This window comes from Chiloscyllium plagiosum, unplaced genomic scaffold, assembly GCF_037043375.1.
Source record: "Chiloscyllium plagiosum isolate Xiang-an unplaced genomic scaffold, Cpla_swu_hap1 HiC_scaffold_3, whole genome shotgun sequence".
Taxonomy (NCBI): domain Eukaryota; kingdom Metazoa; phylum Chordata; class Chondrichthyes; order Orectolobiformes; family Hemiscylliidae; genus Chiloscyllium; species Chiloscyllium plagiosum.
In genome coordinates, this window is record NW_028270141.1 from 74,006,983 (window position 1) to 74,023,419 (window position 16,437).

The window sequence follows — 16,437 nt, forward strand, 5'->3', positions numbered from 1 at the left end:
CATGCCAAAAAAATTCTTGATTTTATTTACAGCATTGTACAGCAGAATGCCAAATTTTTAAAAACTCCTCATCCTCATTGTCACTTTTACATAAAATCAAAACTATACCTCTCAATGTAAATTTGGCTTTGCAATTTATTTAAATCACTAATTATGCAGAAATTATTTCACAAAGTCAATGCCTCTAATTTAAAACATGAAATATATAGATGCAATTGCCCAGCAGTTTCTAACAATAAATTACTTTGAGAAATACAAGTGTAATTCTATTAATATAAATGCAACTTAAAAAGATATGTACAAGTTGAAAAGGAATTTAATTGGAATAGGCTCCTTTTCCAATTTTTTCAGGAAAATCCCAAATACAGTGGGAAACAGTTACTATTCAAAATCTTTACAAAAGTTTACATGTTGCATTATGTCTTAGTTAGTACATATACCCTTAAAAGACACTGTCATGATGTCATCACTGCATCATAGCAAGTGACAGTAAGGTATAAAAATGTCTGACTCACTTCACATGTATACTTACACACCCCCACACACTCATCTAATACCATCTTACCTACATCTCAATTTCTGTAACGATATCAGAAGCATTGCAACATCAGGTAAAACATACCCTCCCACAGGCAAAACACACAACAGAATCATGCTTGCAAACAACCCAAATTAAATTGTTATGTTCATTCAAATGTACATGAGATGATATAAAAGAGGTGAGCAGTTAAATGTTTGGCATTATTGCAATTCTTCTGAGATTTAAGCAGTCAGCTTGACCCTGATGTATTTGACCCTGACTACATTACACAGTCCTCCAGAATCCCTATCACCCAAAACATTTTTTTAAAATACAATTCTTTTTCTAAATGAGTTCAAAACAAAATAGTCCAAAAATAATTATTTAGAAAACTGTAAAATGGGGGAAGTTAAATGTTTTTAAGTCATCTAACCAGACTGCTTCTGAGGCCATACACTATTGATTTCATGCTATTTTCTCATGTTCAGATCACTCAAGTATTATTTAGCAAATAAAAATACAACTCGTTTTTAAAACTACAATGAATTGTACATTATGCACAATACACTAAAATCACAGTCAAGTTAAAATAAGGATATTTTGATCAGTGATCCATTTTGCAGCACAGTATATAGAAACCAATAGGAATCCAAGAAACATCTTTGGCTGAAATCACAATTATTCATTTGCCCAGAGATTCCAAAAGAACATAAAATGGAAGTACTTTATTGTTATAATAAATACATTTAAAACTGCCTTGTGATGAGATTTTTTTGAAAGTGAAAAAATATGACAAACATACTTATTTTAATTACTGAGACAAAGAAACATTTGTCAAAAAATTGATTTTCCTTTCCTTGATTTACATGAATTCAATATTTCAGGTAACAATGGTTTAGAAAGGACAAAAAGTAAGGTTGATAATATATTTATTATTTCTTTTCTTCAGCCTCTACTCTTCTTCAGAACAACCTGCGAATAAAAACAAATATACTCAACCACAAAGAAATTCCTATGTTTTATGATCTATTATTATGCTTTGTACACAACAATCTCTGAGAACAGATTGTCATGGCTTAATGACAAGTTAAGAGGTCACCAAAAATATTTCTACAGGAGTAAATTTTATTCAGTTGGAAAACCATCAAAGGAGAATTATAACAGTCTAAAATCATTATACAAAGATCATCACAAATACTTCAAAATCAGGAAAATTGCAATTTCATCCTATTACAATGCACAATGGTTTAGAATTTAGAATTAGAATCCCTATAGTGTGGAAACAGGCCCTTCAGTCCAACAAGTCAACACCGACCCTCTGAAGAGTAACCCACCCACGCTCAGTCCCCTATCCTATATTTGCCCCTGATTAATGCACATTACCTACACATCCCTAACACTATGGACGATTTAGCATTTCCAATTCACCTAACCGACACATCTTTGGATTGTGGGAGGAAACCGGAGCACCTGGAGGAAACCCACGCAGACACAGGGAGAATGTGTGTGTGGAGTTTGCACAGTCACCCAAAGCTGGAATTGAACCCGGGTCCCTGGAACAAATTAAAGCAAATAGATGGAATAATGAAGTGAAAGATTGCCCAAGTCCATCTTGTATACAAAGATCTAGACAAGCCCAGTTCAGGGCGGCATGGTGGCTCAGTGGTTAGCACTGCTGCCTCACAGCGCCAGGGACCCAGGCTCGATTCCAGCCTCAGGCGACTGTCTGCATTGGATACCATGTGCTCCAGTTTCCTCCCACAGACCAAAGATGTGCAGGTTAGATGAATTGATCACACTAAATTGCCCACAGAGTTAGGTGCATCAGTCAGGGGCAAATATGGGGGAATGGGTCTGGGTGGGTGACTCTTCAGAGGGTCGGTGTGGACTAGTTAGGCCAAAGGGCCTGTTACCATACTGTAGGGAATCTAATCATACCACTAATTACACCCCAAATCAATCCTTTTCAAATCAAAGTGATGGAAGATGCCATGGAGGGGGCCATCAATGGCACTTACTGACAATCTAATGATGCTCATTTTGGTCATGCACTGACCACTCAGCGCAAGACCACATTTTAGTTTGTGTTAAACACGGACAAAAAGTTATTAGGTGTTAAATTTGAAGCAGAGACTTTTGACCAAGAGTAGTGTCAAAACCCCTAGCATAATGAAGTCAATGGAAATCAGGGGGAAAAAACATTTTCCAATGAAAGCAAACATACCTCGAGCAAAAAAGATAGAATGGACAATGACCCAAGTCCAAACAGCTTCAGATGCTTCATCAGTGGCCTTTCCAGTCAGAACTGGAGATGTTCAATACTGACTATGGTATTCAGTTTCATTTACAATTCCTTCGATAGAGAAGAACATACACCCACATGCAGCAAGATCTGGACAATATTCAAATTTAAGACTACAAGGGGCAAGTAACATTTGTGCTACACATGAAGCAGGTGATCATCTCTAACAAAAGATAATGTAACTTCTGATCCATGACTTTCAATGGCACTACCAACAACAATACTGACCAGAAACTTAAGTGGGCCAGTCACCCACATATTATACCTAAAAGAGCAAGTCAGACACTGAAGAATTCTACAGTAAGGTGACTCACCTAATTCAATAGCTGTTTCTCCATCTAAAAGGCAAAAAACATAAAGCACTTCACTTGATTTGCTCCCTATCTACCATGTTAACATTCATTCCCCCTACTACAACATCATCTGTGTTAGTGTACACAATTCTGACCTGGAAATACCACTGCTCCCTCATGGTCCCTAGCTCAAATTCCTAGATTTTACTCCTTATAACAGTACTGTGGGTGTAACAATGCCAGTGAACTGCAGTGGTTCAAGAAGTCACAAACACCAAGAGCAACTGGAGTTAGGCAATTAATTTTCAGCTATAAACCATTTAAAAGACATGGACATTGCTGGCTAGCATTTATTGCCAAAAGAACAGTCAACTACATTACTCTGGATTGCAGTCCCATGTTGGCCAGACTAGTCAATGATAGCAGATCTCTTTCTCTAAAGGACATTTGTGAACCAGGTAAATTTTTTTCTATCAATGGTGGGTATGTGGTGCCATTAAGCCAGTTTTCATTTTAAAATTGAACTTCAGATTTCACTATCTGCCATGTGGGATTCAAATCCACATCCCCAGAGCATTAGTCTAGGATTCTATGTTACTTTTGCAGTGCTGTTACTGTACATGTCAAGACAGATGCTGATCTCATGGATTGGACCACTCTGCATCTCAGAGCTCTCTGAGTACTCATGCATTTTGTTGTTAATTGGATGCTCTCACAATCTTTGCCTTGCCTTTTTATACTTTTCACCTTCAGTCAGATCTTGGCACACAGTACTCATGTCTTGCCTTACTCTTTAGTAAAGACATGAAACCAGATGGCTTGTCATGAATGTCAGAGGTCCTCAGTGAAGGGATTGGACATGTTGCTGTACAGCACCACGCTACTTCAAGCTCATAAAGCTCATTAGCGTAGGTGGGGGAAGGTGGTTATGAGATAGCCTAAGTATAAAGGCAGCAGATGCCATTCAGGATTAGTATTCTGGTGTACGGGGTAGGGTACAAGCAAGTGTGGGTTGACAGACAGAATGGTATACCACAAGCTTTGGCAGGAGATGGGTGCAGAGTCAGAGTATGTGCCAGGGAGCATAGAAAAGATGACAACCATTACTTATACAAAGCACAGAAGGTCACTGACCTTCTTAAAACATTGTTGCCTGCCCTCCGACCACTAAAACGACATAGACCCTGATAGCAACTACGAAATGAATGAGTTACTTATGAAGGACTTATGCCTGAAACATCGATTCTCCTGCTTGTCCTGCTGTGCTTTTCCAGCGCCACACTTTTCGACTCTGATTCTCCAGCATCTGTAGTCTTCACTTTCTCCCAGTCTCCGCTGCTAGTCTGCTAATTAGGAAGAAGTGTTACCTATCATATTTGCAGAGAGACAAACAAAGTTAATGCTCAATCCCAATATGACTGCTCTTCAGAATGTCAAGCTCTGAAGAATCATATCAGGCTTGAAAACATTAAGTGTCTTGCTCTCCACACATGCTACCAAACTTGAAGTTCTCCAGTAGCTTCTGTGTCTGTAACAAAAATTCGTTAGCTGACATAGATGTTACAATAATATGCTTTGTAAAGCAAGTGGTTTTATGAATTTACTGGCTGGATGGAATTTTGAAGAAATTAAACCAACATTCCTGTGACTCAAAACTGCAGCTAAGATGGCTGAATATGGCAGGGTACAGAATAAATTCCAAAGAAGCCATCCAGTGGAGCCAATTTAGAAAACTCTAGCAGAAACGTTTACTTGAATGCGTGTGAATAGAATCATCTCCTAACCAATTCAGATAACATTTAGATACTTACCTCTGTGGAGCCAACATATTCTGACAATAAACTCTGACTTAGAAAGAAACCTATCCTATCCATAATGAGTCAAAACCATCCATCTGAAATACACCAGCTATGACCACTTTTACAATCACTGGTCAGTTAGAAAAGGATGATCATGTGACAAGCCAGCTAACTGCATTCAAGAAACTGTTTGCTCTAGACGAGAGACAAACAGAAAATACATCAAATTAGCAAGGCTCTCGCGTATGCTTCTCTCTCCCTGCAACCATTGCAAACTCAAACCTTATCCACAGATTAAAAACTTTCAGTGGCACATAGTTGGTCAATGAACTTAACCCTACCGTTAACTATCTCCAGAATGCCAATTAAATCATTCATCTTTCTCTTTAAACTCTCAACATTGAACTGAAAAACTACCAAATTCAGCCTAAATTCAGTCGACGAGAACCACTTCAGTATGTTTTGGAGTTTAATGTATTAATCTTTTTTTTACCTTAACGTACTGATATGTGACTTAATGTATGCAGAACCACTTTTATTATATTACTTAAAGCCAGTTAACACAATAAGTACTGTTCTCTTTTCAAAAAACAAGAAACTTTTTTTTTCTATTCGCAACATGTAAACAGTTAAGTCGTTCATTGAATTCGCAAGCATATTTTCTTTTCAAATTTACATCAAACACAGCATACAGAAAAAGGGAAGCCATTCAACCCTGTACTGCCCGGGTATGCTAGGACAGACTGTTCAGAAAAAGGCAGGAGAGAGGCAAGACCACAATGGGTTGAAATGATCACATCAGAGAAAGAGACCATTCAAAATGAGAAAAATTCATTTAATGGGACCAATAAAAGTTTAGAGATAGTCTGTGGCAAAGCCACACTAGTTGAGAACCAATTCTATAATCTGTTGCTGGAAAATTGCTGACTCATATGAAAATTTAAAAATTCTATTTTAAAAAAGTTCAACTGTTGAAAACTTCACAAAGAACAAGAATGAAAAAATTAATCTGTGTGGTAGAAAGCCAGGAAGGACAAGAACACGTGCTCCTTTATATAGCAGGGCTGTGCGAAAGTTTCCTCACTCAAATGAAATAACATCACTTAAAAGTTGTTTGAGCCCTTTCTTTATAGTTTTTATGTGACTTGTGCTTACTGTTGCTATCTATGCATTATACAGAAATTATTTTTGAATTAATTCCTGTAATTTAATTAGTGAAACAAATTCAAGCTTTCAAATCTTTTCAAGATAAGAATTATTTTGTACTATTGATTACAAAAATACCATTTACAAAATTTGGAAATCACTTACTCTACAGCAGATTTATAAAATATGTCTTTCTTTTATGTTTGGAAATATGCTTGACGAAAAAAAGTTTGTGCTTAAATCCACTTTTATTTACAGATGTGTAACATATCTGGTAACCAAATTTTTGGGCTAAATATATGGTCCAAATTAGCTACAACACAAAAGAAAAAAAAAACTGTTTTTAATAAGAAGTTTATACTCTAAAGTTACCATAAACTGCAATGCAAGGTAGATGAATCACTAAAACCATCATTTTTAATATAGTTTATGTAATCAAAAGCAGTGCTCAGGTTAAGTCACTTACCACATACTATTTAGGGCCACTAACCTTACTTCATAAATTCAAATTTAAAGGTTACAACAATTATAGACAACCCAGAGGGTATTCCGAGGGGATTTTGAACTAATTAATTCCTTAAGTGACTAGTTCAAAATACTGCTTGAAGGACAAATCAGAAAAAATGGAAATCAGAGTACTGGATCTATACAAAATACATACCCATGATAGTCAGCTCCTCTATTCAACTTCATCTGGGTTGTATTACTTCAGTGGATAGCTTGACTGACTGATTAGCTACCTACTTGTCCCTTTTAAGAACTATGTAAAAGGAGCCAAGTAAACTAACCAAAGATACTTCTTCAAACTTGTGAAGTCCAAGGACCAAACAAAATTTGGATTAGACCAGGTATCACACATGGAGATCATGATGCATTATTAATCCTCACCTTGTCATGTTGAGGCAGACAGCATCCTAACTTGTTAAGTTGCTTCCTCATCTAAACAACTTCAACAGCGTGTGCTGCCGAATAAAGGTATTCACAGCAGGTCGTTGCACAGCTAGTATGATACACAAATAACTGGAATCTCTTGAAAGGCTTTTTAATCAAGAATTGCACTCATTCAACAGAAACTGCAACATCTCTGGAAATTATGGCTGGAAAGTAAAGCAGACAAACAAGCCAAAGTGGGTCCTCTGCTTTCTGGAAGCTTTAGGCAGCAGAAGTGACATGAAGGAACCATGCTTGGTTTCCAGAGTGGGCCTGGAACTGCTCAATAAGCATCCTAAGAAAGAAATGGGAGATGGTAACAAAGATCAATTCCCTGAATCTGATCCCAAGGACCTCTCTGCAGTGCTGTGAAAAGTTCAATGATTTCATTAAAGTTGTTAAGGTCAGCAAGTGTATATTCAAACAAACTTACTTACTACCCATCTCACATTTCTCAATTTTTCACAGCCTCCCTTTCACCCATCAGCAATTAGGATGCATGTGGAATATTCAGACTCCATTTCATTCTCTCACGCTTGATGATGCTGCTTTTGTCGCACCCACCTGTTGCTGCTTCTACATACTTCCAGCTATATATCCATGCTGCATACAATATCCAACACAAACATTTTGTCCTATTCTTCAGGAAAGAGTGGCAGAGAATTGAGGGCAATGATTAACACTTTTGCATCCACTATCATGGAGTATAATCAGTAGACTGTTATGTTCCCACCTTGTCTTCTCAAATCTAACCTCATATTAATCATATTAAATTGCAAGCTATAAATGCTGAGAACCCATGACCCTCTTGCTTTCCATCATATCCTTCTTCCCTCACCCCAACAGTCACATTCGGCATTTATGATTCCAGATAGTCAAGAATGAATGCTCATCAGCCATTGTTTCACCATAAATGATGAAAGTTACACCACAGCCCAGAGCTACTCAAGGCCATCTGATTAACAAGTATAATTGATTATCTGACATTTAGTCAATTTCTCAGGATATTGCACATCCTTAGTTAATACGAATTCTGTACAGATCACCTAGTCACAATTAAGGAACATGAAGAAGTCCAGCTTCAAGTTGATACAGGGTTTCAAAAAAGGATTAGCAAACTATATGGGTTTTCCCTGACATCGATGATACTTTTGAGGTCACCATTATTGAGATTAACTTTCAATTTTTAACTTATTAAATCAAATTTACGTTTCACTAGTTGCGGTGGTGGGATTTTAACTTTTGACCCCCAAAATTTTCACTTGGGTCTCTGGATTGCTGGTCCAGTGAGATTTCCACAATGCCATCATCCACTGGTCATGTTTCAAAACAGTGCAAGATGGCATTGAGAGCTAGTTACTAGGATGAACTATCCACTTTCAAACAGAAATAAACCATGACCAAAATTAGACCAGAGTCAATTTTATACTGCAGAGTCAAAGATGATTCAAGTAGAAGAATTTTGGAACTTAACAATACAGAGAATCTCAAAATATGATACAGAAAGCCAATCATCCCATACTCACTGTGCAGGCATTGGCTTAACTAGAGCTTCTAAAGAAATTAGGGTGAAGGAATCTCCCCTCTGAATGTAAGTATTTCATATCCATTAGGAGAAAGTGAGGACTGCAGATGCTGGAGATCAGAGCTGAAAAATGTGTTGCTGGAAAAGTGCAGGTCAGGCAGCATCCAAGGTGCAGGAGAATCGACATTTTGGGCATAAGCCCTTCTTCAGGACACCTTCGTCATTCCTGAAGAAGGGCTTATGCCCGAAACGTCAATTCTCCTGCTCCTTGGATGCTGCCTGACATGCTGCGCTTTTCCAGCAACACATTTTTCAACTATTTCATATCCATACCAATTGTTTCCCCAATATTAGCGAAAGAAGAAAAAATAAATGTGTTTAGTAGAAGTTATTTTTCAATTCACGAAAGCAGTATTGAGATAATGAGCAAAGAACGTTTACATCTTTACCATTCATACTAAAGTTGAGGTGTTGCCATTAATATTTCAATAGACCATAGTCAGGATTTTTGAACAGTGTCCACTGAAATCAATGCCCAAACAGAATATTTAATATATCTATTAAACAGGTAAGCCACATTAATAAGATTAATATTAAATAAATGTTGGCAACTTAAAATCATTCTTATTTTACCTTTGCCACTTCCTTGACATGCTTTGGTTGAATGGTAGAACTTTTTGATTCAACAGCTTTAGTCCTAGCCTCCACTGCCAAACGATGAAGGAACAAGAGACAGTTTAAATGTACCTATACAAAGTAAATATTTAAAAAAATTGTCAAAATAGATAGCTAAACAGCAGCTAGGTAAAGGGGGGAAAAAATGTCTGTATGTAACCCAAACAATTGGTAAAACCAGTGAGTTTTCTCCATCAAAATGATTTAACAATCTAACCAAAAAGGATTATCTTTCATATCAATGCAATATTGTGCAAAGAAAATCATTTCAGGCTTTCCCTCAATAACACACTGCCTCCTCTTGGCTTCACTGTATTCAAAATTTACATGTGCAATATTTCACACAGATTTAATCTGTGTGGAAGCGTTCACAGGTCTTTTGTTCTCTCCATAAACATATAATAAAAATGAGGCATAGCTGAAACAATTAAATCAGATGAATACATTGTACACATCAGAATATATAAAAATATATTCTTGCAAGTTGATCTTTTGAAAAAAATCTTATCAAAACATTGGTTTTTATTTTCTGACTTTTAAACTGAAAAACCACTCAAAATCCTTTTAGCATTGCACCACAGCGAATCAGATGTTAGAGACAATGTTTAAAGTTCATGTTACCATTAGATGGATCATTGTGTGCATATGTACAGAATTAGAGCATTTTGTTGGAATGCGAGATGTTTAAATTTCAATCTGGAATTTATGATACTTATTAATACACAAATTGAATTGTGCTGTAATGAATCGGGTCACATACCCAGTCAGTGCGCACTCTGATGGGTGGTGATATCCCACAATAAGTTAGAAGACAGAAACAGAATACAAATGCAATACAAAAACAGGGAAGATATGCAGAATCTTTCTGAATTACTGATCAGATCCCAACTGGAGTAATATCACTTCCATGCATGTACATATCGCCAACATATCGCCAGCTCTCTCCAGTCACCTTTAAAGACACCATGCATTGGGACCCCACTAAGTTAAATTGTAACATTGAAGTCCTGTTTGTTAAGGGTTTCTTTTAAATAGCTTTGTTCTTGGTATGTGGGAAAATTGCTGAACCAGATTGTCCAAAGGACAGTTAAGAGTCAACACATTGCTGTGGATCAGAAGTCACACGTTGGCCAGACCAAGTAAGGATGGCATATTTCCTTCCAGTTGTAATGTTAAAAGATTAAATTGTACTTTCTCTCTGGACATTAATGTAATGTTAAAGGATTAAACTGTACTGTTTTTGGGTGGGAGTGTCATTCTTACAAGAATATGGATGACTCGCACTTCATTTGGGCAGCCATTTACCACTACTCTCCCGCTATGATCAAATTAAATTCTCATTCAGTTCCTTCAATTCAGAAATGCTTTCATAGCATCCCCCGAAGCTTGGACATATCATAGCTACATTGTCTTGGGGAATCACTGAGTCAGGATATCGTGTGCATAACAATTCACCAGGATTATGGCATTTACATTTACATTACCTCCGAGGATGACCTCATCCTATCATTGTAACATCTGGTTACTGGGGGGGTGCATTAAGGCACATGGAGTTTGGTCATCATGAGCAGCCACCCCCATCTAGTTTAACCCTCTTTCTTATCAACGTTTTGGCCCAGAGTGCTGCTGGGAATTAATTTTGCCACCCTTCTTGCTCAACTCAACCCCCCCCCCCCCCCCACCCCCACCTAGCCCTTTAATCATTGTCAGCACATCAAGACTCAATACCTTTCCTCTGCACATTTCTTCAAGAACATGCATTCGCTTGTTCACAAGACTTAATCATTCATAAATTTTCTGAATAATTGCATCAATATTCTGGCCTAACAGAAATCTGGCTTGGGGTAATAACATCCTTCTCCTAAAATAAAGCCTCCCACCTGATCACAACTCTTAACACTTGTCCTATCAAGACTATTACAGTGGCAATGTGGCCACTTAGCACCAGAGCACTCCTTGGCCTGACATCCTACTCCTCTGCCGCTTTCACGTCCTTTGACCATTTCATCTTATTTCACTTTTCTCACCTTTTTGATCAAACAAAAATCATTTTCTACCAAACTTGCAAACACAACAAAAAATCTATCACATGAATATCTATTTTGCCTTTCTTCTCAGGTCCAAATGACTTATTCTCAGTGATTTCACCCTCTATAGCAACTCACCATGTTCTCTCTCACACTCAGTTCACTGTCCTCTTGTCCTCCCTAAATTTCTCCCTCCATGTAACCTCCATTACCAACGTTCACAAGTACACCCTTGACCTTGTCATTTCACATTCTTGGTTCTCCAACTGTACCTTTTAAAGTAAGGCAATTTTTGATCAGTTCCTTTTATTACTGACCACTCACATTCCCTTTCCAAGTCCTACCTCCTCTGCTCCTCTGGAAAATATACTAACCACAATTTTCACTAACAACTGCACTTCAAATTCATAACCCTTTAGCCCTCCCTTTATCACAACAGTTCAGCATCTACTAATTGGTTCAAACAAACCCTTGTTATCACTTTCAATGCCATAGTCCCCAATAAAACTCTTTTCCGCACTCATTTTCATCTAGAAAGATGTTGTGAAACTTGAAAGGGTTCAGAAAAGATTTACAAGGATGTTGCCAGGGTTGGAGGATTTGAGCTATAGGGAGAGGTTGAATAGGCTAAGGCAGTTTTCCCTGGAGCATTAGAGGCTGCGGGGTGACCTTATAGAGGTTTGTAAAATCATGAGGGGCATGGAAAGGATAAATAGACAAAGTCTTTTTCCTGGGGTGGGGGAGTCCTGAACTAGAGAGCAATTGTTTAGGGTGAGAGGGGAAAAATATAAAAGAAATCTAAGGGGCAACGTTTCACGCAGAGGGTGGTACATGTATGGAATGAGTTGCCAGAGAAAGTAGTGGAGGCTAGTACAATTGCAACATTTAAAAGGCATCTGGACGGATAGATGAATTGAAAGGGTTTGGAGGGATGTGGGCCGGGTGCTGACAGGTGGGACTAGATTGGGTTGAGATATCTGGTTGGCATGGACAAGCTGGACCGAAGGGTCTGTTTCCGTGTGTACATCTCTATGACTCTAGCACTGGATGTACCAGGAAAGGATAAACAGATACTTCCTTCAATTAAGTAGTGCGAAAACTGAAGCCTTTATATTGAGGCTCTGGTCAAAAATAAAAGGAAAAAAAAGAGGTGTATGATAGATATAGACAGATATGAATCAAGTAAACAGCATAAAAAGATGTAGGAGCAATCTTATGAGGGAAATCAGAAGGGCAAAAAGGCAATATATGACAGACTTAGTATAGACGGTTAAGAATAATCCAATGAGATTCTACAAATACATTCAGAGCAAAAGAGCAACTAGGGAGAGCAAATAGGGCCTCTTAAAGATCGATGAGGTCGTCTATGTATGGAACCACAAGAATGGGAGAAATACTAAACAAATATTTCATACCAGTTTTTACTTTTGGAGAATGACGTAGATGCTAGGGAACTTGGGGAAATAAATATTGATGTCTTGGAAACAGTTCATCTTACAGAAGAGGTGGTGCTGGGCATCTTAAAAGACGTAAAGATGGATAAATCTCTGGGACCTGATCAAGTTCACCCCATGACATTGTTTGAAATTAGAGAAGAAATTACAGGGCCCCTAGCAGTTATTTGTATCAGCTACAGCAATGGGTGAGGACAGGAGGGCAGCTAATGTTGTGCACTTCTTTGAGAAAGGCTGTAAGGAGAAGCTTAGGAACCATCAGACGGTGAATCTGACATCAGTGGTGGGTAAGTTGTTGGAGGGGATTCTGACAGATAGGATTTACATGCATTTGGAGAGGCAAGGACTGATTAGGGATAGTCAGCGTGACTTTGTGCAAAGGAAATTGTCTCACAAACTTGATTAAGTTTTTTTGAGGACGTAACCAAAAAGATTGACAAGGGTAGAGCGGCAAACAGACTTCAGTAAAGCCTTTAACAAGGTTCCGCATGGTAAACTGATTAATAAAGTTAGGATACTGAGGACTACAGTTGCTGGAGTCAGAATAAATAAAGTATGGCACTGGAAAAAGGACAGGTCAGGCAGCATCTGAGCAGCAGGAGAGTCGACGTTCTGGAGGAGATTCCTGATGCAGAGTCCTACCCGAAACATCGACTCTCCTGCTCCTCAGATGCTGCCTGACCTGCCGTGCTGTTTCAACGGCCACACTATCTACACTGATTAATAAAGTTAGAATACATGGGATTCAGGGAGAGCTTGTCAACTGAATTAAAAATTGGCTTGACTGTAGGACAGAGAGAGTGATGGTGGAGGGTTGTTTTCAGACTGGAAGCCTGTGACCAGCTGTGTTCCATAGGGATCACCGCTGGGTCCACTATTATTAAGTTTGCAGACAACACCAAAATTGGTAATATAGTCGAGAGTGAAGAAGATTATCTAAGATTACAAAGAGATCTTGATCAATTGGGCCAACAGACTGAGAAGTGGCAGGTGGTGGTATTTGGAAAGTATTCAGCCTGGAGCTCATTGACCAATGATGTCCTGCAGAGATCGCTTCTGGGACCTCTGCTCTTTGTGATTCTTATAAATGACTTGGATAAGGAAGTGGAAGAGTGGGTTAGTAAGTTTGCTGATGATACAAAGGTTGGTGGAGTTGTGGACAGTGTGGAGATTGTTGTAGGTTGCAACGAGACATTGACAGGATGCAGAACTGGGCTGATAAGTGGCAAATGGAGTTCAACCTGAAAAAGTGTGGTCATTCACTTTGGAAGGTCAACTTTGAATACAGAATGCAGGGTTAAAGGCAGGATTCTTGGCAGTGTGGAGGAACAGACGGATCTTGGGGTCCATGTCGATAGATCTCTCAAAGTTGCCATCTAGGTCGATAGGGTTGTTAAGGTGGTGTATGGTGTGTTGCTTTTCATTAGCAGGGGGATTGAGTTTAAGAGTCCCGTAGTTAGACTACACTTGGAATATCGTGTTTAGTTTTGGTAGCCTCATTATAGGAAAGATGTGGAAGCTTTAGAGAAGGTGAAGAGATTTATCAGGATGCTGCCTGAACTGGAGAACATATCTTATGAAGAATGATTAAGGGAGCTAGGGCTTTTCTCATTGGAAACAAGGAGGTTGAGAGGTGACAAAATAGAGGTGTACAAGATGTTGAAAGGCATGGATAGAATAAATAACCAGAGACTTTTTCCAATGGTGGAAATGTCTATCGTAAGGGGGCACAATTTTAAGGTGAGTGGAGGTAGTTGAGGGGAGATGTCAGAGGTAGGTTCTTTACTCAGTGGGTGGTGGCGCATGAAATGTACTGCCAGCAGTGATAATACAGTCAGATAAATTAGGGACTTTAAGCGACTCTTCAATAGACCCATGGAAGTTAGTACAATGAAGGGTACGTAGGTTAGTATGATCTCAGAGTAGAATAAAAGGCCGCACAACATCAAGGGCCGAAGGGGCTGTACTGTTCTATGTTCTAATTTAGATAAATGCGAGGTTTTAGTAAAGCAAACAAAAACTGGACTTGTACAGTTTATGGTACGACCCTGGGTAGTGTTGTCAAACAGAGATATTCTGGTACATACATTCTGGTTCGGCAACCAGAGATAGGAAAAAGCACGCGAAACATGTTTCCCCTTCCGGGAAATTGGGAAAGTATGCTCCCCGGACACAGCGATATTAGTCCAATTACTCGGACAGCAAAGGGTGGATAGCTCAATCCAACCTGCTGACACCCGAACTAAGGCAGAAATGCGCAGGCGGGGCCAGAGACCTTCCGATGTACGGGGTGGGAGAGGGATGGAATGAAGGTTTATTCGAATCGGGACGAACAAGCTCACCATCATGTGGACGTCCTTGCTGAGCCGCAATTGCGGTTTATGTTTCTTCAATACCGAATGCAAGCTCCTCCGCGGAATCGCGCGCCCCACCATCGTTAACGGTTCCGAACCTCGCCTTCCGTTCAAACTGCAGCCAGCCAATCAGCAAAGAGTCCCCTCCCCCTCTCCGCTGCCGCGCACGCTCACGTTCCGCGTCCAGGACACACACTGCAAGCTGTTGGCCAATCAGGCTCTTGTGGCGCTTATCATTCGGACCTGTCCTAGAAGGTGTGTCAAAACATCTCCCTCCAAGTTGTTTGAAAAAAAAAGTGCCTAATCCTTTGCCCCTTCAGTAAGTTTTTTCGAAATGTTTTATACAGTAACTTTAAGGATTTTTTTGAGACGCACAATTTTAATTTTAATTGAACAAGTTATTTGCAACAAACGAAGTTCTTCAATGCCAGGTTCCTTTTCTCTTACCACTTCTCTGGTAAGCAGCTGCAATTTTGAGCTGAGGTTTCATTGCTAACTCTGATGATCATTCTATGGATAATTGGTAACAAAGCTATTGTATTTTTGCGAGGACCATTTGCTTCTTCCATGTTCCAGACAATGCACTTGGAGGGGTGAAGTCTCCCACCAATACAAGCTCATATTAACGGGCTTGATTAAAGACGTACAAGGGATGGTAAGAAAAGATGTTTCCAGGAAGCACACAGTTCCAGATGCGATCTATTTCCAGAACAATAACTGAGTTCCCCTTATCCTCACTTTCCATCCCTCCACTTTCAGCATTCTGCAAGGATTGTTCACTTCATGTCATCCTGCCTCACTTCTCCATCACTCCTAACATTTTCTCACGTTGTTCCTGGCACCTTCTTATACAAATTTCAGATAGTATATCACATGCCCATTCATTCCTGATGAAGGGCTTTTGCCGAAATGTCTATTTTCCTGCTCCTCGGATGCTGCCTGACCGGCTGTGCTTTTCCAGCACCACTCTAATCTAGACATGCCCATCACCTCCATTCTCTTCACTATGCACGGCCTTAAGTCAAATGTTCTTTCAATCTAATCTCTGCCTTTGCTGCTTACAATGCAGTTTCCTTTGTATTGACAAAATCAAATGCAGATTGCAGCATTTTCTCAACCTTCCAGTTGTTTGCCATTTCGGTAAAGTATCTTGTTCCAAAACTAACAGTTCCATCCTGGGCTTGCTACAGCATTCAATCGAAGCTCAAGGCATGCTGGAGGAATGACACCTTATTTTCCACTTGGTCACTTTACAGCTTTCAGATACAACATTGAGTTGAACAAATTCAGACTATGACCTATTTCCTTCATTTTGATTGCAACCCTCCCCTGGCCGTGTCTTGTTTGTGTCTTGTTGACTTTGCTCTCTGCAGAGTGGATCCTAATGTCTTATTTTCACACCTATCATTTGC

General features: G+C 39.1%; 1 protein-coding gene across 2 annotated transcripts; it reads right to left on the bottom strand.

The window, feature by feature from the left end:
* Positions 1 to 298: 298 nt before the first annotated feature.
* On the bottom strand, positions 299 to 15,135 carry cenpw (centromere protein W). 2 transcript variants are annotated; one of them, XM_087980524.1, is made up of 4 exons: positions 15,014 to 15,135; positions 9,149 to 9,262; positions 3,137 to 3,160; positions 299 to 1,492 (listed from the first exon to the last, which is right to left on the bottom strand). In XM_087980524.1, the coding sequence occupies exons 1-3, from the start codon at positions 15,104 to 15,106 to the stop codon at positions 3,137 to 3,139; spliced, it is 231 nt and encodes a 76-aa protein (XP_087836650.1). In that variant the 5' UTR covers positions 15,107 to 15,135; the 3' UTR covers positions 299 to 1,492. The 2 variants fall into 2 exon arrangements, with proteins under 2 accessions (XP_087836650.1, XP_043539805.1); XM_043683870.2 differs by lacking the exon at positions 3,137 to 3,160.
* Positions 15,136 to 16,437: the final 1,302 nt, after the last annotated feature.

Coding starts and splice junctions, on each gene's coding strand:
- cenpw (XM_043683870.2), bottom strand. CDS start 15,106: ATGGTGGGGCGCGCGATTCCGCGGAGGAGCTTGCATTCGGTATTGAAG. Junction 9,263..15,013: donor GCAAGGACGTCCACATGATG/GTGAGCTTGTTC, acceptor TACTTTGTATAG/GTACATTTAAACTGTCTCTT. Junction 1,493..9,148: donor ATGTCAAGGAAGTGGCAAAG/GTAAAATAAGAA, acceptor TTTTATTCGCAG/GTTGTTCTGAAGAAGAGTAG.